At 37.9% G+C, this 26,402-nt stretch overlaps 4 protein-coding genes across 9 annotated transcripts in view; 2 read left to right on the top strand and 2 right to left on the bottom strand.

Annotated features, from left to right (window-relative positions):
• The first annotated feature begins 2,611 nt into the window (after positions 1-2,611).
• nmur1b (neuromedin U receptor 1b) lies at positions 2,612-11,905 on the top strand. 4 transcript variants are annotated; one of them, XM_043217927.1, is made up of 5 exons: positions 2,613-2,949; positions 5,641-6,523; positions 9,214-9,319; positions 9,407-9,459; positions 10,702-11,905. In XM_043217927.1, exons 2-5 carry the CDS (start codon positions 5,662-5,664, stop codon positions 10,707-10,709), a joined length of 1,029 nt encoding a protein of 342 aa, XP_043073862.1. In that variant the 5' UTR covers positions 2,613-2,949; positions 5,641-5,661; the 3' UTR covers positions 10,710-11,905. The 4 variants fall into 4 exon arrangements, with proteins under 4 accessions (XP_043073851.1, XP_043073862.1, XP_043073859.1 ...); XM_043217916.1 differs by having other exon boundaries at positions 2,612-2,949; positions 9,407-11,905; XM_043217924.1 differs by having other exon boundaries at positions 9,214-9,459.
• Positions 11,906-12,287: 382 nt separating this feature from the next.
• LOC122323799 (CPD photolyase) lies at positions 12,288-18,839 on the bottom strand. The gene is made up of 10 exons (XM_043217897.1): positions 18,693-18,839; positions 18,293-18,627; positions 17,182-17,327; positions 16,877-17,059; positions 16,638-16,796; positions 15,552-15,750; positions 15,209-15,358; positions 13,648-13,769; positions 13,384-13,543; positions 12,288-12,792 (listed from the first exon to the last, which is right to left on the bottom strand). Exons 1-10 carry the CDS (start codon positions 18,704-18,706, stop codon positions 12,614-12,616), a joined length of 1,647 nt encoding a protein of 548 aa, XP_043073832.1. The 5' UTR covers positions 18,707-18,839; the 3' UTR covers positions 12,288-12,613.
• A 201-nt stretch (positions 18,840-19,040) lies between these two features.
• On the top strand, positions 19,041-23,531 carry LOC122323828 (UAP56-interacting factor-like). The gene is made up of 9 exons (XM_043217932.1): positions 19,041-19,231; positions 19,583-19,714; positions 19,876-20,135; positions 20,220-20,347; positions 20,687-20,759; positions 21,384-21,439; positions 21,757-21,831; positions 22,053-22,179; positions 23,052-23,531. Exons 1-9 carry the CDS (start codon positions 19,159-19,161, stop codon positions 23,151-23,153), a joined length of 1,026 nt encoding a protein of 341 aa, XP_043073867.1. The 5' UTR covers positions 19,041-19,158; the 3' UTR covers positions 23,154-23,531.
• Positions 23,532-24,632: 1,101 nt separating this feature from the next.
• Positions 24,633-26,402, bottom strand: part of LOC122356587 (TSC22 domain family protein 2-like) — a 14,258-nt gene continuing 12,488 nt past the window's right edge. For 2 of the 3 annotated variants that reach the window (XM_043255474.1, XM_043255488.1), the window contains one exon: positions 24,633-25,973. In XM_043255474.1, coding sequence (XP_043111409.1) covers positions 25,686-25,973 — 288 coding nt within the window. In that variant the 3' untranslated portion in view covers positions 24,633-25,685. The remainder of the gene's footprint in view (positions 25,974-26,402) is intronic. The other variant, XR_006252354.1, reaches the window with a different exon arrangement.

Genomic DNA, 26,402 nt, shown 5'->3' with positions numbered 1-26,402 from the left:
TAAAAAATGACATCAAGCCAAAACAAGTCATCCTAAGTGTATATGACCTTCTTCTTTCAGATAAGAACAGTCTGAGGTTTTTTATTGTTATTTATCCTGGCATGGAGAGCAAATCTTGGCTGACCTCTGATTACACCTGTGGCTTGGTGGTGAGTAAAATATGTCTTAATTTTCATTTTTGGGGGAACCACTCCTTTAAGTTGATTGTTATTCTCCGGTTTCTCCTGCCTGTTTCCTAAGAGGTTGCTGTACATGATCCTGCTCTGGATACTCGTCCTTGCCTGAAAGTCTTAATTGTTTTGCTCGTGCATTGCGTCATGCCGTGTGTGTAGCGCGGTGGAGAATGAAGCGGAGTCTGAGCGTTCGGCGTATAAACAATCCAGACGGTGAAGAATGGGGTTGCGGTGCACGCCTGCCGGTGTTTCGAGTGCGCTGTAGTACACATGCCGTGCTGCTTCGTTTACAGGAACGCGTTTAAGGCCTGGCTGTTTCAGCAAGACGCTGCAAAGGCCACGTTCGGTTGTCAATCCGGATAACGGTTACGTTCACACACAGTTCACTCACACTTGTTGTCTGCCGCACAAACGCGGGGCATTTACGGTAAAGGGGACATAAGCAGTTCGGTGTTCACTCAGTTCGGTGCGCTTTATTGCCTCTAACATTTAAATTTATGAACTGTTTGTTGAGCACTGTATATACATATAGCCTAAATGTTTGCAAAATATATAGGCTATTGTATTTGTGTGTATTCATATAGCCTACACATAGAAAAAAAACCAAAGTACATACACATTATGCAAACCAACACTATTTTGGATGCGATTAATCGTGATTAATCTTTTGGCAGCACTGTCAAATGTATATTTAGTCAGGTCTATGAATCTATAAATCTCTTATTGGGGAAATAAGTGTGACAACTAACCCCAGTCTCCCTCTCACATCAATAGCAAGACTAAGCTGACATAGACATAGGAATAACTCCATGGCATTTGGGCTGGAGACATTTAATGTGATTCTCCTATACAATAATAATTAAAATTTTCAACGTAATTTGCATGAGCATTCGAACTCATCCGAGTTGAACTGATTCATTTGAAATAAATCATGCATAAAACCCCTCCGACAGGCCGTATGGCGTTCGTCAAGTGGCTCTGCATAATTCTCCAATCATGAGGAAATAGATTATTGTCGGATGATCACTTGGCTTATACCGTCCCTGTCACATCGCAATTCGGAAGCCGGTCAGGGCGCAAAGAACTGAGCCAAAACAGACAGGCACTTGAGGAAAACTTCCTCCAGAGCCCGCTGCAGACGTCAGAAGGTAAAGTCATCCTTTGATGACTGCCACACGGTGTTTCACATGCTGCATTAACTATTTTTAAATCAGACGCTCTAGGACTGCAGCAAAATGAAACGCGAAAAAAGTCAACTTAATTAAATCAGCTTGCGCAAACTTGTTCAAACTCATCAAATTCGCCACCAATTCTCAAATCAAAAGAAAATTCGTTTTTAAGAAACTGTGCAACCCAGCAGCTGATGTTTTTTCATACTGTGGAAGTCTGTGGCTACCGGACATGATTCGCTCCCCAGCATTCTTCGAAATATCTTCTAAGAAAGTCACACAGATTTGGAACAATGTGAAGGTCATTTTTGGCTGAACCATCATGAAATTGAGCAATTTACGGTTCTAACCCATGGTGAGCTGCAATACAGTGATTATAAAATGCATGCTGTATGTTCATATTTTTGTCGTGACTTCATGTTATTCGAGCTGCAAGGGGATGCGAGGTTCCCTGTGCTTTGTGTTCAACGTGTCATGAAGTCTCTCTCAGATGTGATTTCTCAACGCAGAGTCTGGGTTTTCCTCTGCTAGCGCTGAAGTGATGGAGACTTTCCAAAACGATGTCGGCGTGGAGCAAGCTTCCTTTTAGGGTTATTGAACGCAACGGAGAGTTCTCCATTTTGTGCTGACACAGTTTGAGTGATATGACGCGGATTCTTGCAGGCGAGCTACTTCTCATGCACTTAAAATAATGAAAAAATGTCTTTTAAAACTTCTAAAACCAGAACAATTCGGATGAATTCTTTTGATGCACTGACGATTATGAGTGACACCCTTGTGAAAAAGTGTGCATTGAATATGCATTTACACACACACACACATGAAATATACATCATAAAGCATAAGTTATAACTATCTATTATCGATACGATGTTAAACACACTTTGTTTGGATATTTGAATATTAGGATATTTGCTTAAAATAATGAATATAAAGTAAAAAGCAAAGAAAAGTGAAGCGAAGAAGATATAATGAAGGTTTCTAGATCGCTAATCAAATGCAAGCAAATGTGTTACACTGAGCATGCAAACCCCTTTGAACAAGAATACATTCCTTTCTTCTTCTGATCATGCTGGAATCATGCATGGATCATCATGAATGGATCATCAGGTTTTGCACAAACTCAGAGTCTCATGCCAGTTTCAGTAACGCTTTCGTTAAGTAGATGGGCATAACAAATATGCTCATTTGAAACCTTTTTTAATGCAATCATGCAGGTTATATTATTTGATGCTTGCAAAAATGTGCATTAATTTGATTTGCAATATCATTCATTTAAGAAATGCGGTGTCAGCTTGGCTTTTAAACAAGCGTGTCATAACTAGGGCGCGAGAATGAATGCATCGTTCTTGGTTGAAAGCCAGCGGTTGCTTGAGTGAGATATTACACACCGGCCGTTCCAGTCATCGTACTTAGAAAAAAACCGTTGACTTGAAAGGTCATCCGTCCCACTGTAAGGAGGAGTTAGTAGAGGGAGTTTGCTTGTGCATCATGTCAGATCACAGCGCAGCAGCACGTCCGATCAACGGGAGAAGGAGGGATGTGTGAGGAGCAGTCCTTCAGGAACGCCAGTCTGAGAAGCACCATTTCCACCAGGGTTCACTCAGGTAGGTTTGCTTTTCATCTTGCCGGTCATTTAATGAATTTGCTTTTATTTGAGACATTAATGCAATGCAAAACATTCATGCAAAAAAAAGGAGTGCACTAACAGATATTTAGAAACTTTGCATCGTTTGAGCAATACTTTTTTTAAATAAAAATGTTGCTCAGTTGACTAACATTTCTGCTTTAGACAGCATTTGGTGTTATAATAAATAGACGGTTATAATATTTTGAAGTGTATATTGTACTGCTATTCTAATTCATGCTAAATTAATTAATTAATTATAGACATGATAACAGTTCAATTTCTGCCAAATAAAGTGTTTCTCTAGGCTCATCTATTACAAGCCAATGAAATCTTTTTGCAAAGTATAAGTTAAAAATGCATTCCTTCCTTTTATTTTAATATAAATAAATCTATTATAATTCTAATAATATAAAGTAAGTTGAAAATAGCTTATTATTGTTAATGCTACAAATGTGTAATATCTTTTTTTTGCAGTACAAAAGTACAAAATGCATTCCTACTTATGGATTTTATTTTATTTTATTTTATTTTATTTTGGGTATTATCTTTTATTCCTTTCAACACTTCTTGTTATTTATAATGCTGAGGTATTAGAAATCTCTATAATATATAATAATTGTATGTGCGCATCTGTTTTTGTATATTAATAGTCATTTATTGATAGATTATTATTTTGAATGAATTCTGATGTACTCTTGCAATATAAAGCGAAATGTTGCATAATGTCTTTTAATATAAAGAATATCTAAACTAAGAAAAATGTGAACATCTCATTCAACTTATACAGGTGAAAAACACCTTAAAAAACAAAAAAAGACTGAACTTCTCCAGCTGTGTTCTGAAAACATCTTAGATAGTATTTCTTAATAATTTAGGGACTAATTAATTACAATGATAGCCACAAAAACAAACAAGCTTTTCCGGAGTTTATTTCCATCTTGAAGTAGCCACTCCTGAACAAACTAAAAGAGCGGAAGAACGGGAACTCGAGTCTTCAGACATTCAGATGCAGAGCACCGCATATTAAACAACTCATACCGTAAATGAATATGTTTATTCAATCTGGTTTGGGTCTGTTTACTCAAATTTTAACTGAAAAGTATACAAGAGACCTACTTGTTACTGTTCAGAATATACACTGGCCGAGGAGCAGCGAAGATGACTGAGAAACAGCTAGAACCTTTATTAACTTACATCTTGACAAGTTTCATATGAAATGTACAGTACTGTATTATAATTTATTATTACATTTAGGCATTTAACAGATGCTTTTATCCAAAACAAGGACAATTCATAAAAATGCATGACATACACAAGTGCATAAGTCTCAGTTTTTATTTTTATCATTTAAATACAAGAATTATGAATACGTCTATTTAGACATTTGTTGTCGATAAGGGTTTTTTGTTTGTTTATTTCATTAAAATATGATAACAGTCAAATTAAAATATTATTATTCATTTTTACAATTTTATTTACATTTTAAAAAGCTGTTTACTATTTGAATTTCGTCTTAAAAGTAGTTTATTCATGCCAAGCAGAATTGTCAGCATCATTACTCAATGTAACAGCATCCTTCGGAAATTATTGTTTGCTCATTTGCTGCTTGATTATTAATAAATATTATTGGTGTCGATGATTAATAATGGTTCTTTCTAAGAAATCTTAAAGTAAAGGATCATAAATGTCTTGAGCCTATATAAAGCATCCTTGATGAATAAAATGTGTTATAAAATTTTTATCTTTCTTTTTTAATCTTTCTCCAAACTTTCTGAGGGATCACATGACATTGAAGACTGGAGTAATGATGCCGAAAAATCAGCTTTAATCACAGGAATAAATTACATTCTAAAATGTTCTTCAATATGTACTAATCACAACTGATCTTATTCCCCTCTTGAGAAAACAGTACATAGTGGTTAGGTGTAGAAAGATGGCTGCTGGTTTAATTTGTTTCTTTGCTAGTCATAAACTGGTTCAAGTTGGCCTAACTGGTCTTAATGACCTGGTATAAACTGATCCTTAGCTTGTCATGAGCAGGTTTAAGATCATCCTTAGCTTGTCACGAGCAGGTTTAAGACGGTTCTTTGCTGGTCACGAGCTGGTTTAAACTGGTCCAGCTGGTCATGACCTAGTTTAAGACGATCCTTAGCTTGTCATGAGCTGGTTTAAGCTGGTCCTTTGCTGGTCATGAGCAGGTTTAAGATCATCCTTTTCTGGACATGAGTTGGTTTAGGATGATCCCTAACTAGCCGTAAGCAGGTTTAAGATGGTTCTTTGCTGGTCATGAGCTGGTTTTAAACTGGTCCAGCTGGTCATGACCTAGTTTAAGATGATCCTTCGCTTGTCATGAGCTGGTTTAAGATCATCCTTTTTTGGACATGAGCTGGTTTAGGATGATCCCTAACTAGCCGTAAGCAGGTTTAAGATGGTTCTTTGCTGGTCACGAGCTGATTTAAACTGGTCCAGCTGGTCATGACCTAGTTTAAGATGATCCTTAGCTTGTCATGAGCTGGTTTAAGCTGGTCCTTTGCTGGTAATGAGCTGGTTTAAGCTGGTCCTTTGCTGGTAATGAGCTGGTTTAAGTTGGTTGGTTCTTAGCTTATCTTTGAACAAATAAATGCAGGCTTTTTAATGACCCTGTCTATTTTTGCTGTGACCTCTGCAGGTAATTTCTTGGAGAGAATCAATGATCCAGTACAACTGCTCGTCTCCAGACTCGCTCTACGCCGCTGTGAACGCGTCATGGTGCTCCAGCAGAGAGGACGAGTGTCTCAACAGAACAGGAAACCAGTCGGACCTCTGTCTGAGCCGCAGCGCTTACCTGGAAAAATACTTGGGCCCGTGCCGCTCACCCTTCTTCCTGCCCATGTGCATCACCTACCTGCTCATCTTTGTAGTCGGAGTGCTGGGCAACAGCCTGACTTGTATCGTCATCGCCCGTCACCGCGTGATGCGCACAACCACGAACTACTACCTGTTCAGCCTGGCCATTTCTGACCTCCTCGTGCTGCTGCTGGGCCTCCCGCTGGAGCTGTACGAACTCTGGAGCAACTATCCTTTTCTGTTTGGCGTCGCTGGCTGTTACTTCAAAACCTGCCTGTTCGAGACGGTCTGCTTTGCGTCTGTGCTCAACGTGACCGCCTTGAGCGTGGAGCGCTACAGAGCGGTGGTGCATCCTCTGCAGGCCAAACACGTGGCCACGCACGCTCACGCCAAGCGCGTTATCCTCGTGCTCTGGGCCGTCTCGCTGTTGTGTGCCTTGCCCAATACCAGTCTGCACGGCGTAGAGATGCTGAAGCCCCGTTTTGGACTCGCTTTTCCCAATTCGGGGGTTTGCACGGTGGTGCACGAGAGGTGGATCTACAACTTGCTGGTGCAGGTGACGGCGCTGCTCTTCTTCATCCTGCCCATGCTGACCATCACTGTGCTATATGTGCTGATCGGGCTGCAGCTGCATCGAGAACGGGACTGCTTCGATTCAAAGACCGGCCTCAATCAGGAGGGGGCAAATCAGAGGGCACGTCATCGGCAGGTCACAAAAATGCTCTGTGAGTGCTATACTTTCCCTGCTACACCTTCCGTTGGTTGCTAGTAATGGTTAAATACAAATATACAGATGCATTAGTTTATTCCTCCAAAGAGATTTGAAGAAATGTAGCATTACATGACGTCCTCACAATGATATCCACATTACTCCAGTCCATCAATTAAAGTCTTGTGTAGTGAAAAACTGTTTATTTGTAAGAAACAAATCAATCTTTAGGATGTTTTGAGGCCAAAATATGAGCATTATATAGCTTCCTCAAGTAAGAAATTCCATTTCCTGTTGTCTCTCACAGCAAAATCCTGGACTGTTTTCACCTGTAAATGTGATTTCTCTCCTGATTCAGGCGAGATGGGATAGTAAAATTATGGGTAATTGGACTGTTGTGGTGTGAATTTCTTGTGAAATATTGTGTTTTTGGGGTTTTTTTGCTGTTTGGACATTCTGACGGCACCCATTCACTGCACAGCATCCACTGGTGAGCAAGTGATGCAATGCTACTTTTCTCCAAACCTGATGAAGAAACAAACTTGAATGGCCCGAGCGTGAACACATTTTCAGTAAACTTGCGTTATTTGGTCAACTATTCCTTTAATCATTCAGTGGCAACGGGAAACAACAATCACAGCCCAGCTTTAATAGGTTGGTATACTAACATTATATCAGTTAATGAAATTGCGATATTTAACAGTAAATTTATCTTAAAACCGTAAAACCTAAACCGTTCTTACTGTATTTTGTACGGTTGAAATCCGGCAACCACAGCTGCTGTTTTTACAGTGCATGCAGGTATTCTTTGATACATTTGATTAATAATAAATTTTTCTAGATATGCCAAGCTTTAAAATACACTGCCCATCCAAAAAAAGTTGCTATGAGCTGGGGTTGCTGCAGTTGCTCAGGTCTAGGTTCAGCAACGTTATGTGGATGGTTTAGTTGGCTAAAATAAAAATTTTAAGTCAGCAAGATAACTATTTTAAGTTGAAACAGCAATTATTTTACAGTTTATGTGCTTTATGGTACTAATAAACAGCCTTTAATATGCATTCTAATAAGCAACCATTTTTGAGGGAATCGTGTTATATTATCTAAATAATTATGGGTTTTTTGACAAAAAAATTAATTCTTTGCAGTAATTTGCATAAAAAGATTAAAAATAGAGTAACAACGTTAAATTTTGCTTTCATTTTAACTTTAAGGCCACTTTTAACACTGCTTTGAGGAATGTTTTATAGTTTTGAAATTGAAATTCATCAGTACAACACGTCAGCATGCATAACATCAAGTTTTTATAAACGTAATATCTCTCAAACCATCGCTTCTTAAATGCTGTGACCCATTTCCATTTCTAAATGAACTATCCCTTTAGTAGATTTGTGTTGCAATTTTTCCACAGACGTAGGCATACTTATCTGGTTGATGCCATTAATCTTGTAAATATTAAAAAAAAGAATGTTTAGAAATGTACGGTGTGAAATCATAAAACCTAGCAACTAGCAACAGGATTTAGTATGAGCACTGTGAACGTTATTAACAAGCTTCCTCTGTTCATTATTCAGAGCTGAAACACTCAAAAATCCCAGCTTTTTTAAGGATGACACGTTCTTGTCCTGTGCGTGAGCTTTTATAATCTGTCCTGATAAACAAAAAATACCCATCTGCGCTTTATCAGCCCCATGTCATGTTATTATAAATAAAAAGAGGATCTGATTTAGGAACAGCGTCGGTCTGCGTCTGGCTTATTGTAATAGCTGGTCAGCACTACGCTGTGTGGCCTTCAGCTGATTTCAACACGTACTTTGATACTGAGATAAAAACAAAATACTTAAGATCTACTCATGTATTCTCAAGTTCATAAACAGTGTCAGTAGTGCAGATGTGCGCCAGGAGCAGCGGTTTGTTTAATAGATTTAAACACATTATAAGTGCATCTGGACACTTAAAATGTGTGAATGTCATTGCATTAGATAACACAGCGGTGTCCTCTGCAAACAAATGCTGTTAGAGCTTTTCTCAGAACTAACGTCAGCCCGTTTTTGCACTGACCATTAAAGGAAGAGTTCGCGAAAAAATGACTTTTTGTTAAACATTTACTCACCCGTGAGCCATCCGATGCATACGAGTTTATTTCTCATCCAAACAAATCTGGAGAAATTCGGCATCGCATCACTTGATCGGCTGCAGCGAACGGGTGCCGTCGGAATGAGAGTAAAACAGCTGATAAAAACACAATAATCCAAAAGTAATCCACGGGTTTTGTGAAGTGAAAAGCTGTGTGTTTGTAGGAAACAGATTCCTCATTGAGGTGTTTTCACTTCCAACCATTGCTTCTGGCCAGAATATAGTCTGCCGTCCATCATGGGGCGTTCTCCAGTGAAAAAGGAGAGAAACTGTCCAAAGCAGGACATATCGTTATAGATTATGGACTTAAATTGACTTCTTTCTTACAAACACGCGTCTTTTCATTTCACATGATGTTAATTGGTGAACTGGAGTGGCGTGGATCACTTATGGATTACTTTTAATGGATGTTTTCATCAGCTGTTTGTTGACTCTCATTCTGACGGCACCCATTAGACCACACATCTCGGACGGCCTGAAAGTGAACACATTAAGAGCACATTTAGGGATCTTATCCAACAGCCTGTAAAAGTGAAAGGAAAGCATGTGACCTCTTTAATGTGTATTTGTCAGGTGCGTTGGTGGTTGTGTTTGGAATCTGCTGGGCTCCGTTTCACATCGACCGCGTCATGTGGAGCTACATCCATGACTGGACGGCCGAGAACCTCCATGTCTTTGAGTATGTGCATCTTCTTTCTGGTGTCTTCTTCTACTTGAGCTCAGTGGTCAATCCCATCCTGTATAACCTCATGTCTTCACGCTTCAGAGAAATGTTCCGTGAGGTGGTGTGTCAAAAAGACCATCGTCAGCTCTCAATAAGTAAGGTCACATTACGTAGTGTTGTCTCTGCCTCCTTTTCCGCCTCCAATTCTGTCTCGTTTTCTGTGAAATTCAACCCTCGCGGGCTGCCACACACTCTCTAGAGAATATCAGAGGAGTTATTTTATTCGCATGTTATCATTCATAACGAGTGCTCATGTAATCACGTTAATATTCAGAGATACTGCAAAATATGCAATATGCACACACATATATATATGTATATATACAAACACAATATACACACTTCCATTCAAACGTTTTGGGGTCGGTACAGTTTATAATAGTTCTTTATGTAAATCAGAATGCATAATTCAGTATACAGTAAAAACAGTAAAATTGTGAAAATATCATTTGAAAAAAATGGATACACTTTATGTTAAGGTGTTGTTGTTACAGTGTAATTATACATTTATTACATGTAAAAATTATCTACATGTACCAGGGTTAGGATTAGAGTTTTACTTGCATGTAATTATGTATTGTTATAATAATCGTAAGTTTGTGTGTATTAAGGACAACGTAAAATAAGCATAATTTAAAATATATAATATATTTCTGTAACATAAAGCCGAATCTTCAGCATGATTACTCACATGATCCTTCAGAAATCATTTTAATATGCTGATTTGATGCTCAAGAAACATTTCTGATTACGACTGATGAAAACTGTTGAGCAGCTTCATATTTTTTTGGAAACTGTTATACTTTTCCATTGACGAAGAACAGCATCTTTCAATAGAAACGGTAATACACATGTCTTTAAAGTCTCTTTTGATCCATTTAACGCATCCTTGCTGAAGAAAAGTACCATTTTGTTTTAAAAACAGACCCAAGATATTTGAACAGTAGTATCTTGTCCTTTGATATCAGAATATCACACAACAGCATCATTTCAAATCTCCTGTAAAACACATTTTCTTGTATTGCTCAGTTTTTAATCAGTCTATATATAATCGATGTTTTACTTTACACGTAATCGGATACAAGCTCATCAGAAGCCTTTCTTTAAAATAAAATAATACTAAAGTAACATATGTTTTCCACAGATACCGGAAACAAATAAGTATTTTATAAGTGTCACAGCTTTAAGGGCAATGTTGTGTCTGGCTCCAGGACCTTCCTCCTTTCAATCTGTTCTGTTTCTCCTCATACTGTCCTGTCTGATAGAAGCCCAAACATATGTCTTTGAAAGAAAACGGTCAGTTAGTTCGTATATCTCTTCTCCGCCAATGTAACCAGTTCCATAAGAAGCCAAAGCGTCGAGTTTTATGGGTTACCGAGCCACACACGGACTGAAAGAGGGACTGGAACAACGTCTGAAACACTGATGCTCCGGCAGTAAAACAGTGAAGCAGCGCACATGAGCCAGATGGACTGGAACTGTTATAATGAAGGAATTTCAACGCTGATACCTACTGTATACATACAAAATGCCATGAGATGCAAAAAGTATTTCATTTTTTTGGAAAATGATAGTAAATCGTTTTACTTATACTCGCCAAGACAGCATTTATTTGATCAAAAATACAGTAAAATAATCAAAAATACTGTGAAACATTATTATTTTTTTAGTTTACGCATTCAAAGCTGAATTTTCAGCATCATCGCCGTCGCGCGCTTCATTTTCAAACGCAAAAAACAAATCAAATTCTAAAAGTAGTAACGCAGTTAGACGCGTAACGAGCGTCTTTACTGTAACGATCAATTAAATGCATCCTTTAAAACAACTAGAACTGCAAAAAATGCTTGTGTATGACGCAGAGCACTGACAGAGCACTGTTTCCAGGAATCAGGAAAGCTTCGCGTCGTTCTCACAGACTGCAAGATCTACTGTAGTGACGCCAATTTTCGTTATTTACTGGTGCGATGAGCTTCTGTTAGATACGTATGCATTATACATGTTGCACGTGTTTAAAAAGTACGCATATAAATAAAGGGTTTGCTAACGATGTCTTGGGGATAGTCTTGCTGTGTTGATTCGTAAGCGGTGTTTCTTGCTCGAGGCCGGAATGCTGATAACAGATCTCTCAAACTCTAGTTTATTAGTCTCCTCCACCTGTGTACCATCTTTATCTATCCGTTTCTTCCCTACGTGACGCAGAGCAATACATCATCTGTCAGAACCAAGATTATAAAACGCGCTTGCCTTTCGCTGCTTATACCATGGCACTCTGACATAATATGCTGAACAATGTATATATTTACATATTATTCTGAGCAAATGTAAATATTCCCGATAGCCAGATCTGCAAAACAAGTACAGTATACTTTGAATAATTTGTCATTACAGTGAACGCCTTCTGTTGGTTGTTGTGTTCTTGTTTTTAAAGGCTTTTACAATTATTCGTGCTTAAATATTTTACCGAATGTTGAACACTTTCAATGTAATATGCATCTTTACGTCGAAACAAATGCATTATCCATTAAACAGAACGGAAATATCTGTCGAAGTGTCGTTGTCACGCTTTTATCTATTATGGTACAGATTGTAATAAAGTTAATACGTCTGAAAACAACTGCACTAATGATCATACATCGTGGGCTGTTTTAAGTCACCACCGACTTGCATAGTATTTTTTTTTCTTACTATGGAAGTCAATGGCGACCCAAAACGGCCAGATTACGAACTTTCTTCAAAATAGCTTTCTTTGCGTTTGACAGAATCCATACAGGTTTGGAATTACTTCAATGTAAGTGATGACAGTATTTTAATTTTTGGGTGAACTGTTCCTTTAAGACATCCTCCGGCCTACTCAGAAGTCCACTGAGGACCCCTAGCGAGTGACTTTATAAATCAGTGTGTTGTGTATTAAATTGAATTCAAATGTGTATTAAAATTTTATTTTAAAAAAGATTCTTCCACCGTTGTGCAGTGAAAAAACAACACCAGTACAACTAGTATACATTGCATTTCTGAAGTCTACAATGCATGACCGTCGAGAACTTCGTAACATCAGACCAAACCTATGAACATTTATATAAAAAAAATTGCCTTTTATGTAGCTTTTTTGTAGCCTTTATACGAACAAAACAACATAACAAATATAGCACCTTATTAATAAACCTCCCTTACTACAGAAAAAGGTCTGCCAGAAAAACATCCCCCTTAAACAAGTACAAACAACGAGAAGTGAAAATAGAAATATTGAAACTAGACAGGTTTCTTGGTATCTTTTTTGGAGGTCTCCTTTAGAGCAGCGTACTTCCTCTCGAACTGTGCCACATCGAACTTCCGCTTGCAGCCAGCATAATTCATATAACGGATTTTGCCGAAGACGGGCCTCTCCGCCCAGCCCTGGTCGTGGATGCCACAGATGGACCACATGCAGCCTGTAACAGCATTAAACGAAATCATTCGTATAGAGTTGAGTCAGAGGTTAGTACGTTCTGTTAACGTTTCGAAAGGAGTTACTTATGCTCACATGGGCTGCATTTATTTGATCAAAAAACGGTAACGCTGTGAAATATCATTAAAACTTAAAAACCTTTCTTATTTGAATATTTTTTAAATACAATTTATTCCTGTGATGAATTTTCTGCATCATTAATCCAGTCTTTAGAGTCACATGATCCTTCAGGAATCACCCTGATATGCCAAAATCTAATAATTGCTAAACTTTTTTTTTTTTTTTTAATCAGTGTTAAAAACTATTGGGCTTTTTCGAATTTTTGAAGAAACTCTGATACTTTTCTTTGTCGTTTAAAAATATAGTTACATTATAAATGCCTTTTTGCTTTTTTTATCCACTTTGATTAATTTAATGCATCCTTGCTAGGGAAAAAAGTATGGATTTGTCCTATTCTTTCTCTCTCTCTGTAATAGATAGATAGATAGATAGATAGCACTACTACTTTAATCATTTATTATAAGAACGTATTTGATGTGTTAGACTAGAGCAAATGAAGCATCAGGTTTCTTACCGACGTATCCGTTGGGATCACAGCCGTCCAAAGCAAAATGATCATTCAGATATATAGCAATAGAGAGAGCCTCTTCAGGAGACGCGGTCCATTCCAGGATCTTCTTTGCCCAGTACATGCGCAGAAACCCGTGCATCTTCCCTTCTAACACCAGCTGACGCTTCAACACACCCAGAGACTTCGGTTCAGTGCTCAATTCACTGGGTTCGCCATTTAAAATGACAAAAACCACCAAAAACCCCACTTTAATTAAACCCGATCTACCTGTGCAGCGTTCCACAGCTGGTCGTGGGTCTTAGCGTCCTCCAGCTGCTCTCTTGTGTAAAGGTACTGTCTGGGGTCCTTGGCGTGATCCTGCAAGGTCTTCTTCGCCCAATCATAGGCTCCTGCGCTCAGAGAAACACGGTTTAAACAAAGGCCTGGGATGACTTCGCCATTTAGTTTTATTTGTTAATTTACTGTGTGCAGGGTCCTTCATGTAGGTAAATGCAAAGCCTTTTAAGACCAGTAAGGGATTATCAGATGCAAAATTCTATTTACTTTTCAATTCAAGCTATTTGAAGATAAACGTGTGTGTACACATCCACCCTATAACGATAAAAATCCACCCAGTTTCTTGTGAGTGAGAAGATCGGTCCATCGAGAAGATAAGATGTCTACGATCAAGTGACTGATGTTTTTAATATATCAGTCGTCATCTTAGCCGCTACTTTTATTTTGAAGGGAACGATCAGATCCCGATTTGATTAAATACGTCAATGTTTGCAGGAATCATTCGTGACCTAGCTTCATCTACTGAAGAGGTGAGTATAAGGGGTTTTTATGCGTATCGCCTCTCCTTATAACGTGCTAGTTAGCGAGTTTTGCAGATGATGTTTATAGTCCGTTCCTTACTCCGCGGAAGAGAGGGGCGGGGTCAGAAGAGCTCATTAGCATTTAAAGCAACACGGACTAGAATGGCTTGACGAAAACAAAGCTGGTTTTGACACGGTAAAAGGAAATGTTTCTGCTATCGAGAAATTTTAACCAAAGTACGTCACAGACTTTTCATTAAGACCCTAAAGAATCATGTCAACTGTAAAATGGGCAAAGAGGACCCTTTTAAAGAAAATAAGTAATTAATTGAAACACAATATGCTCTCTAAAATGATCTCCATTCGTTCTAATTAATTTCAAAAACTAAAATAGCTTAACTAGAACACGGAAAAATCTTCTTCCTCTGTATTTTTGGTGATTTCCAGTGCAATTTTCTAAAGGTTCTTAGGTCCAGATACACTGAGAAGCAAAATGACCGAAGAGGTGTCTTGTATCCGGATAAATTGATCAAAATTAACTGTTTACATTAAATCATCTAATCATTTATGATTAAAAAATGAACAAATCTGCTAGTGGGGTCCGAAAAATCTACTTAATTTACACAAGTTTTCAGACCCTATTGACAGATACGGTTTATGTTTAAAGCATGAACTCAATTTTGTTAATTTGTCTATAAAACTAGGCTTTAAAAAATAAAATTTGCATCTCAAATAATTATATATATATATATATATATATATATATATATATATATATATATATATATTTGAGATGTAAATATATATATTTGATGTACATTTATTTTATTTTATTTATTTATTTTTTATTATGGGGTTTTATATATATATATATATATATATATATATATATATATATATATATATATATATATTTATGCTTTGCAGCACATACACCATTTAATGCCACATTTAATGAATTTAAGACTTCTCTGCTAGAACTGAAATCATTTTACAATCTTTTTAAGCCTGTGTGTGATTGAAGCGCTCACCCGAGACGCTGTCGTAGTCGGGGTTGTAGAAGCAGAAGTTGTCGGCGAGCTCCCGGCGCACCACCAGCTCCTCAACGAAAGACGCCACGGACTCGCTGGCGTTCTTCTCTCGCTTGACCTGCTTCGCCACGCGCTGAGCAGACAACTGACCTTCAAGAGAAAACACGCAGGCGCTTATAACCTCTAAACTACATCCATAAGGAAGTGAACGGTGTGAAGTAAAGATGGCTTAACCAAAAATCTATTTTTCACACTCGTGTTTTTTCAAACCCGCAAGACTTTCTTTCCTCAGTAGGCCCGCAAAATCAATACTACAATATTATTTAACGAAAGGCAGACTGACCGGTGTGGATCCAGGGGGAGAGATGGCTGAGGGCGTCACAGTTGGGATTGTTTCTGTGAGTGGCAAAGAGACGCAAGCGTTGATCAATGAAGGACTCCAGCATGGCCATGCCTCCGGAGGAGCCAGGCTGAGCCCAGTCTACCTCTCCAACACTGCGCTCCACCTCCAGAGACGACAGCACCTCCTCCCAGTCCACAACCTGAAACACAGACAGTGGGAAAACACCTTTAATCCAGAACCAGGCTTTCAAGTCCTAATGCAACTCTAATAATGAACAAAACTAACACAATTATTATTATTATTACTACTACTACATTAGTTCTAATAAAGAACATTTCCTATTCTTTTAATATTTGCTTATTGCAAAAAAATAATATTGTTAATAATAAACAATATATTATTTACATTTATTCATTTAGCAGACATTTTATTAAAGCAAATTTCATTTATTATTACTGCTGTTATTATTGTCATAATTGTATGAATAATTCCATATACTATAATAACTAATAATACTACAACAATATTAATAATAATTATGCTAAATTATTTAGTCAAATATTTGCATTATATATTCTTTAATATTATGAAAATTAAATCAAGTATAATAAAATAAAATCTGTAAAATATATACGTTTTAAACTGTATAATAATAATAATAATAATAATAATAATAATAATAATGATGATATTGCTATTGCTAATATATTTGTTGTTGCAATTATTAAGAACAACAATTACATTAATTATAATAAACATTACCACTAGCTAACAACAACAACAACAAAAATATTAGCTGGTATTATTTAACAAAAACATTTTGTAGTGAAGAAATTTTACACTTAAATGGGCAAAAAAAACCTTAATAAATAAATAAAAAAATATTATATATAAAATAAATATAAATATAAATATAATAAATAAATATATAAATAAAATAAATAAATATTATTTTATATATATATATATATATATATATATTACTTTTATATTTATATTTTTTTTTTATTTTATTTTTTTTATTTTTTGCATAAAAAGGTAACAATCACATCTCTGGTACAGCTACTGCAGAATCCTTCATCAAACCTTTGCCGTACGAGCAGCGGAGTACGGATGAGCGTCCACAGGAGGAATCTCTGTGAGGAATTCTGGCAGAAGTTTGGTGATTTTTCCTCGTATCGTTCTGGCTCCGTATTCCAGCTTCTCAGACGCTTCCCAGCAGGGCACAACGTTATGTGCATCGACCTTGTTTCGGAGCGGGAGAAAAATGAACCGAGCTCTCAAATCAGTACTCACGCACATGGCATAAATAATACCTAGCATACCTGAATGAAAGGGACATCGGGCGGAAGGTGTTTCTTTACGGTCTCAATCCACTGGAGAGGGATCCTGAGAGGGCTGAAGTCCGCGACGACGGCTCCGAACTTCCAGTTTTTAACAAAGCTTGGCAGCTTCTGTCCAGGTTCTCCTGGCAGCAGATGGAACTGAATATCCAGGCTTTTGCATTCCTGTAACAATTCGATTCAAATGCAATTCATTAAATGTGCACCACTGGCCAATCAGAAACACTGGTCACGGAAAGGGGTGTGGTCTAACTTAGCAGCTGTAATGATCTCGAGATTTTCTGCACCTTCTCCACTTCTCGCAGTCCTTTCAACATAAAAGCGTACTGTCTGTAGGCCGCATCCAGATACCGAGGCACCAAGCAGAAGCAGACGTGCAGAGGAAGCTTCTCAGCCAGAGCCAGCTGCTGAGCGTAGATCAATGCCCAGTTATCTGCAGCACAAACACAGATGCTTTAAATCAAATCAGTACTTTTATTCAGCGAGGATGCATTAAAATGATCAAAAGCAACGGTTTAAAAAAAAAAACAATCTAAATTAATACTGTTTTTTTGAAATTTACATTTAATCAAAGAATTCAGAAAAATGTGTCACTTTTGATTAATGTATTTGTTTTTATTTTTTACACCATTTTATTTAACTTTTCTGAGATTTAGCCGGTGGAGACAGTTTTGATATTAATTGATATAATTTAGTGTCTCTGGAAAACAGTGATCTACAACTTTGTGTTTAATATTAAAGGCTTTGACGTAGTGCTGTTAAAACTACCAATTGCTAAATAAAAGTTTTTGTTTGCCTAATATATGTGTGCGTGCAGTGTACATGTATTATATTTACATATACAGTATATATTTTGAAAATATTTACTTGTTTTTACATTCATGTAATTTATATTATAAATAAATATATTTAATATATAAATATACTTTTTAATATATACAGTACATGCATGTGATGGTATTTATATTTAAATGTAAAAAAAATATTTAAATAATAAATTAATTGCAAATAATCATTTGAGTAAAATGTATAGTTTTTATTTTTAAGCAAAAAGTAAATATAATAAACACACACTGTGTGTATAATACATATACATACACACACACACACACACTTAAGAGAAATGCTATATTAAAAATATTTACACAAATTACATGAATATAAATACATGTATATACATTATTTTCTAAATATATACTCTATGTGTATACACATAATAAATATACACAATACACACACGAATATTATGTAAACAATTTTTTTTTATTTTGAATGTGATAACTCGCAAATAATTGTTTGACAACATAAATCTATAAATATATTCAAATAGAAAACAGTAATTTTACTATTTGACAATATTACTGTTTTGTCGTATTTCTCTCTCCCTGAATACTTTACCTTGGACTCTTTGGTCGCGGGACATCCAGTAGAGGACCCCACCGGAGCCCTGTTTGATTTTCTGTGCGTCTGACAGACAGCGGAGGCGCTTTTTATTGAAGTCGCATCCTCGCGCCGCTCTGCGGAGCTCCGTCACTTCCTTCGGCAGCCAGCCGCTCTCTCTCGCGCTCGCTCCCGTCAGCCTCGGCTCTTTCCCCGCGGGGCCGTCCGCTGCCTCCTTCTGGCGCTTCGGCTTGCGCTTGTTTGCGGACATGCTGAAATAACGTGGGAGCGTCTGGGTCGCTGGTGGAGCACGGAGGAGCAGCGCTCTTCTATTTCCTCTGATGTTGCGCAACCTAGACACACAGATAGACGTTAGAGGAAAAAGTGATTTGCACGCGCATTGCAAAAAAGAGTTTACCTAATAAGTAGCATGCGCTTCCGAATCCGAGCACATGAAATCGAAGGCACTTATGATAATTCTGCACATTTTTCTCACGTGCAGCTGTCCGTTTTGTAACACCGCTCATTGACCAATGACTGCTGGGGGCGGGGCTTACTCCCCTGCCGCGTTACCAAACGATTCGTTTTGCGTAACAATAACAAAGAATTTATCGGACAAAGTTTTATCGGACACTGCCACGTAGCACTCGAATACAAGTCATTATCACATATGTAATACATTTCTGCATTTTGCGATTTGAACAACTGTTCTTTAATCTAAAACTACATTTCCCAAGAGCCTCGGCGTAGATCCGTAGATCCGCGCATGCGCAGACGCGTCGAGCGCTCAATGAAAGCTGGCTAATTTGCTAGTGTCGTCTTGCTCGCCCGAGTAGGCGCCGTGTTGTTTGCGTCTTCGTTTCTATCGTAACGCGAACTGCAGAATGAGCAAATCCAGTTATAAATCGGTCGGCGGTGGAAGCACGGAGGAACTCGATAAGGTTGACATGTCTTTAGGTAATGCCACAGATAAAACTAGCCGTGAGTGTAGCTGATTAGCATTGTGAGATTTTAACTTGCGTAGTTTGAATCGGTGTTAACATCGCAGCAATCTCTTTGCATCTAAATATAATATATTTCGTTTTATTGATTTATTGGTAAACGCGTTTGATCCTGAATATCACGTGTTTTCTTAGGGATATTTATTGAGACTGTTAATGCGTTTTCAAAGTGTGTTTTATTGAGTTCGAGTTGATTTAAGTTAATTTGTAGTTTCATGTGCCTAGTGTTTTTGTTCAAGCGAGCGACCCGGCAGTTTGTGTGATCATCGTTTGATTTGATCAAATGTATTGCATTCATATTTTACAGATGATATTATCCGACTGAATAAAAAGCAGAACCAGTACCAGGGCCGGACGTCAAAGCGCAGTCTCCCGGTGAAAGGTCGCTTCACTCAGGGGAAGAAAACGGGCCCAAGAGCTGCAGTGCCATCTAAAAGAGGTCAGAATGTGCTGTTTTCTTCTTTTAATCGTCACATGATTTTTTTAATGAACCCATTTATGTGCATCCCTTCCTCTAAGCGCGTTTAAACATTTAAAAAAAAAAAAATCAAATCCAGCCATGCCTGCTGATTTTCTGCATCTTGTTTTGGTCATCTGTAGGAAGTGTTGTGAACAAACGCTTCGCTCGAAACCGCAAACTTCCTCCCACGGCGGTCAGGCGTCGCGGGCAGGGGGTCATCACTGGTTTAGCTGCGAGAAAAAACGCCGCCCTGTTTAAAGGAATCAGTCCGCTCAACCGACCCGTCCAGAACCGGCCCGTCCAGAACCGACCCGCTCAGAACCGACCTGCTCAGAACCGACCCGCTCAGAACCGACCCGTCCAGATCCGACAGATTCCCAGCAGTGCAGCGGTCACCCAGGTGCGGACACTGAAGGGCGCTCAGGATAATTAGTTGGTGCGTGGTCAGAGTTTGAACTTAAAAGCTGGTTTTGTTGTCTCTCAGAGATCTCCGGCGTTTTTCCAGCGGAGGCAGAGACCGGTGCAGATCCAGAGGAGACCGAACAGACCGATGGACTCTCAGAAACCTCAGGGCGCAGTTTCTTACAGACCTTTTCGGCTCCACAGAAAATGGTAAGATTATTCGGTTTTATCTGATAGCGGAGTTCGGGTTGTTGCGTGAGCAGTACCTTTTAGAAGATGCACTTGAAAAATGTGTTGCAGGAGAAGCCGCGTCAAAGCATGATGGGTCTTTTTAGGCCGAGTTCAGAATAATGTGTTCTACCATTCACGTTTGTGGTTGTTAAATGAATCATTTCAAATGAAATAAAGCCTTGAAAAGTTGCAGTCACAGTTTTCAGTGTCACGTGATCCATCAGAAATCTTTATAATATATTGGTTTGCTCTTCATGAAACATGTATTGTTATTATTTGAGTGTGAAAACCTTTAGTTTTATCGTATGTTCTCTGCAGGAATACTCCGACCGCTCAGCAAACACAGAGAGAAGCACGACAGGCCACCTTCCTCTTCAGAAGAGGACTCAAAGTAAGAAGCTAATGAACTTCCTGCCTAGGGTTCACACAGAGATGCGAAAAGCGCCGAAGCTGTTAACTTTACCACTTATAGTCACTAACACACGTAGGGAAGGTTTGGTGCCGATCGCGCGACACCCTTCTCGCATTCTAAGGAGCCATTTGTTTCGCTTAAATGCGTGAAGTAGTTGGCATGCATGCTTAACGTGTTTAAAAATAGGTTTTTAAGAATGCTCTGTAGTATTTATGTAAATGGATGTGTTCAGGCATTATCATTTGCATGCCAGCTATCTGTTACTGGTTAGTGTACTACTCTCAGTTCTTTCAGTAATTCGCAAAAAATCTGAATCAAAATAAGTTGGTTCAGAAAGCAAGAATGGCTTTTAGTTTTTAAATCAGTAAGTGTTCATATGAAAATTTATATATATATATATATATATATATATATATATATATATATATATATATATATATATATATATATATATATATATATATATATATATATATATATATATATATATTTATTTATTTATTTATTTTTTTCATATTACAAATTAAAAACTACTGATTTGGCTTAAAATTTGACAAATTTTTTATTATTACAATTAATTTTTTTTTTTTTTTTTTTATAAAGGTTCATACACAAGTTCAGAAGACAAAGTCTGCTCAGCCCACACAGAGAACGCGCTCGTGAGTAGCAATTCTTCAATATTTCTTTTAACTTCCAGTTTTTCTGCTTCACCACCATTCAAAAGATTGAGGGAACTGTTTTTTTTTCCCCCACCGAATGCATTTGTTCAGCAAGGTTGCGTTGAATTGATAAAAACTGATATTAAAGACATTTACGGTGTGCGGTTTAAAAGATATTCTCATATAAGCGTTGTGATATCACAGCATTGTTGTACTGTATTTCTGATGAAACGAGGGCAGCCTTGGTCATAAAGACTTGTCACTGTAGTACTGTAAGTTGGTTCCTGTGAGCTGATTTCTCCTGTCTTCTCCATCAGGTGGCGCACTCCTACAAACAACAGCGGCATCCTCACCGTCTCGATAGACAACCCCACAGCTAGAACACAGCCTGAGTACGCTTGCCTTCAATTAGACCCATACGGTGGTTCACGTTCAGATGTTTTAGTGTGTAATTGGTGTTTGTCTTGTATTTCTAATGACGCTCTCGTTCAGATAAGACGCACGTTCTAGCTAACAAGCCACACACACACACGCTTCACATCGCTTTGTTTCCGTCTTCCGATGTGGTTCTGGGACCACAGAAGTGACCGTGATTTTGTTTGGCTCGCCGCAGGCCCGCTCAGTCCTGGTCCCTGCACCCCGTGACCCCGGCGCGCTCCTCGCCTCCTCGAGAGGAACCGGAGAGGAAACCTCCGAAAGGGGTCGCCCTGCAGTTTGATATCAACAGTGTTGGGAAGCAGGTAGGATGCTTCTACATCAAGATGAATAAATAAATAAGCTTGGTAATATATAGTTACATCCATTTATAAAACAGTTAAGTTCTTAGCAATGCGTGTTCATATGAACTCAAATGCACTTCATATTTACTTAGTTAACACTTGTATGAAAGATGGTTTCAAACGTGCTACTTAATATTTAAATGCATTTTTCAAGTGCATTTTAGGTCATATTCATGGTGTCACAGTTGATTAAGTTTATCTTAAGAAGTACCGAAGAATTATTAAAGTACAAAATAAGAAAAATAGAGTATTTTACCTTATGAAAGTGTACTTGTTTTTGTACGTGGGAATTGCTAATCAAAACGTTTCGATATTTATAGAAGAAAACATACAAAATATCTTCATAGAACATGATCTTAAGTCAATTAATGCATTGGTTTAATTCAATGATTTATTTGAAAATTAACTTTATACAGGCCGTTTTTCAAATTTTGCAGCACTTGCTAGCCTTCTAATATCATGCTAATGCTGCTAGTAACATGTTGGTAATGTTAGAAACATGGTAGCAACGGGCCAATAATGCTAGTAACATACCTACATGCTAATTTCTTTCAATTTGGTTTTTGAAACCAAAAGCTAATACAGAACATTTGTGGTTGGTAACAACAATGAAACATTTTTTTGTACCACAATTCGTTTTAATCACCTTTTTCTAAACCAAAAACATTTTTGGATACATTTACAGACCCTTCAGATACGAACCAGTATTGATCTTCAGTGTTTTTCATTCATGTTTGTAGGGGAAAAAAACCCCTATTTGTTCAGGATTAGCTGCTATTAGCCGCGTTTAGCTCCGTGTCGGAGAACCTGACTGTCGTTCTCTTCTCTGTCAGACTGGAATGACCCTCAACGAGCGCTTCCGGATCCTGAAGGATCAGCGTGTGGCGGCAGTGCAGCAGAGCAGCAAAGGAGGCCGCTTCGTGACGGTGGCCTAGAGCTGAACTAACTCTGTTCACCTGACGGAGGAGACTTCGTCAGAAAGTGGATAATGCTGGCTTCTCTGGACTGATTTTCTGTTTATTTTTCGAGAAAGCTGCCATTCTGTCCTCACTAAGCGAGTATCAACTGTTGTCCCTGAGTTTCGGTTACATTGTCGTCTCCAGAGCCGCCCTTGGTGTGTGATGGCGTCCTGTTTTTGGTTTGTTTTTTTATAAATATATGCATAAAGTAGCAGCTCTATGACTTTAAACATTTCTGGATAGACTTGGTTTTTCATAAAGCAGCTGTGTGAAACGGAACAATCTTTTTGTAGAGCAAAAAAGACTGTTTTAAGATGTTTTATATTATTTCCATTAAAAAAACATTGTGCGACACGTCTCGTCTTTGATCGTCAGGTTAATGACACATTTGGATATTAACGACACTTTACATGCAAGAATCAATGTTATTTGACCCGGGACCACAAAACCAGGCGCAAGGGACCATTTTATTGTTTGACTTTTCATATAAAAATCTAAATTACTGCAAAAATCGCCTTTAAAGTCGTCCAAATGAAGTTTTTAGAAATGCATACTGCATTGATATTTATGGTAGGAAATTTATGAAATGTCTAATATGATCTTTACTTAATATCCTAGTGATTTTTAGCACTAAAAAAATTTTTCGTTTTGACTTTTTATTGTTTGCTATTGCTGCAAAAATTCTACTTACGACTGGTTTTGCTCACATCTGTAGTTTTAATAATAGTTCAGCGTAAGGCAGGTAATGGGGGAAAATCAAACTTAATGACGTAATACAGGTGGAAAAATTACTCCTTTTCATATAAAATGTAGTTTAACGCTATAAATGGGGTGCAGAAAAATTAACAAAATTAACATATTTGTTAGAGCCGATCTTAAAAAGTATTCTATATTTGCTGTAAATTCATTTAATAATTTAAAAATATATTTCAACAGCAGTTCAATTTAGTAAAAAAATATTGAAGTAAAAACTATCTAAATGTAAAAACAATGACATTACATGACAAGAGTCATGCTGGCAGCTGATGTTTAGGCTGTATTTCACATCAGAATACACTTGGGGTGGAAGAAAAGTACAAAATAAATTTGTAAAACTATTTAGTTTTTACGTGAATCATGTAAAACAGCTGATGTTTAGGTCTTTTCAAAGCAAATACACATAATGTAATAATGGCTAAAATAAATATATTTTTAGTTTTTTGCCATGCCTGGAATTGTACAACCACACAATGTAATAATGTATTTTCTCATGCCTGGAATTGTACGTATTTTCTCAGCCCACGCATCAAGCTAGATCCGCGATCAAGCTTCCGTCCCGTCGGTTTGGGGAAAATCACTGCCTACGGTGAAATCACGCGAGCCTTCGAGCGCGAAAATAATCATCGCGGCGCATAAAACTGAACCGAGAGCCTTCACGCCGATAAAAAGAAGAAAAAAAATTCCCAAACGGCTTTGTAATTTGAATATTGCATTTATTTAAATACATTAAAATTTGCAATGTAACAAAACTATTGGCATATGAAATTCAAACACCATTTAAATGAACGAAACATGGCTCACTTCATTTTCTGTGGCTGGTGCGTCTCACGCGCACTTAGCCGGTTTTACATCTCCTCACCATCGCCTCCATATCTCCTTCCCCCGCCGACGCTATTCACAGACTACTTACAATATGAGTGCCCAATACAAATGAGGTAAGAAAGTGGTTTGACTTTTACAGATCATGCAGAACATGCCTAAAAGCAACAAAAAAAAAAAAAAAAAAAAAGTTTGTTGTGAGGAACAAATTAAAAGTAAAAAAAACAAAAAAAAATACAGAGTGCGCATATAAAAAAACAAAACAAAAAAAAATTACACAGCTTTGCATCTTTGGTTACAAAGTAGGTTGAACGACTTCACAGTTTTTTTTTTCTTTTTAAATCCCCTTCCCGTTCCCCAAAAGCGCGAGACATCAGGGTAGGGGGCAGGAGAATATGGCAACTGACTTCTTTTTTTTTTTTTTTTCCAACGTCCTACAAGCTTTCTTCATCAGGGTAGACCTTTGAGGATTCAGTTTAGATCTTCGCCCGCAAACCTGTACAGACTTGTTACGCTCTGTTCATCTTTACACTATACACAATGTACATTCACGCCAGGTTCACATTCTTAATCCACAGAGAAACGTCGCTGTTAGTGTTTGAACTCTACCCACTCGCTAACTCTGCCACGGTTTTACGCTTGCATTGATGATCGATACGATAAAAGACGGCCGCTCGCTGTCGGATCGAAGGGTTCTGTGACATTGTTCCTCTCGGGAAAATAGCAGCCCTATAATAAATAAACAGTACAATTGAATTGACCGGTGAATGGAAAAAAAACAAACAAAAACAAAAAAACACGAAGCACGGTGGCTCTGAAAATAGACTCTCGCTTCTTACGTGAAAACTGCAATGCTAAAAAATACACCTCTTTCTTGGCTGGATTCTCTTTATTAAAAAAATAACTCTCTTCGCGAGCTCTCCCGCTGCTTCAGGCCGAGGTGACGCTGGGCTGGGGCGCTCGGGGCAGGGGGTCCGAGCTCTGGCTGGAGTCCAGCTGAAGGTAAGGCTGAGGCTGGGGCTGGGCTTGGGCCGGGACGGGGCCGCCGGAGCCGGGTTGGACCGTGAGCTGAGAGAGCTGCTCATTGTTGGCCAGAGACTTGAGCACGGCGTTCTCTCGCTCCAGCACAGAGTTTCTCTCGTAGAGCTCCTTGATTTGCTCCTTCAGCACCTCCACCTCCTCCCGCACAGCATACATCAGATGGCTTTTCACTAGATCCTGCGTCGCGCCGAAACATGACATCATTTCAGAAAACGCCATTTGTCTAGCTCTTTTTTTTTTTTTTTTTTACTTTTGTAGTGTTTTATTTGGTATCGCAAAGAACCCTCAAGTGTCACCGGCTCTTTCGTCATTCTTTTTTCTCTGTCACATATTTCAGTAATCATCATAAATTATATATAAATTGAAAGCTTAACTCAGAAAATTGTACTTGAAGTCTCAAAAGGCATCACAATCTTTTAGAATCAGCTTTTATATTTATGACAAAATTAATATTGTCAGAAAGGTCTGAATTTTTGAGTTTAAATAAATTGAGATATGTGTGACAAAAAATGGGGTTACGGTTTGTAAAATTGTATAAAATTTCACAGCAACCTCTATTTTTTAATATCAACTTCAAATTTGGAACATACCGTAGACACAACGCTT

The sequence above is a fragment of the Puntigrus tetrazona genome, chromosome 2 (genome assembly GCF_018831695.1).
Source record: "Puntigrus tetrazona isolate hp1 chromosome 2, ASM1883169v1, whole genome shotgun sequence".
In the NCBI taxonomy this organism is placed as follows: domain Eukaryota; kingdom Metazoa; phylum Chordata; class Actinopteri; order Cypriniformes; family Cyprinidae; genus Puntigrus; species Puntigrus tetrazona.
The sequence above is the reverse complement of the archived record's forward strand: the minus strand, read 5'-3'. Positions and strand labels throughout refer to the sequence as shown.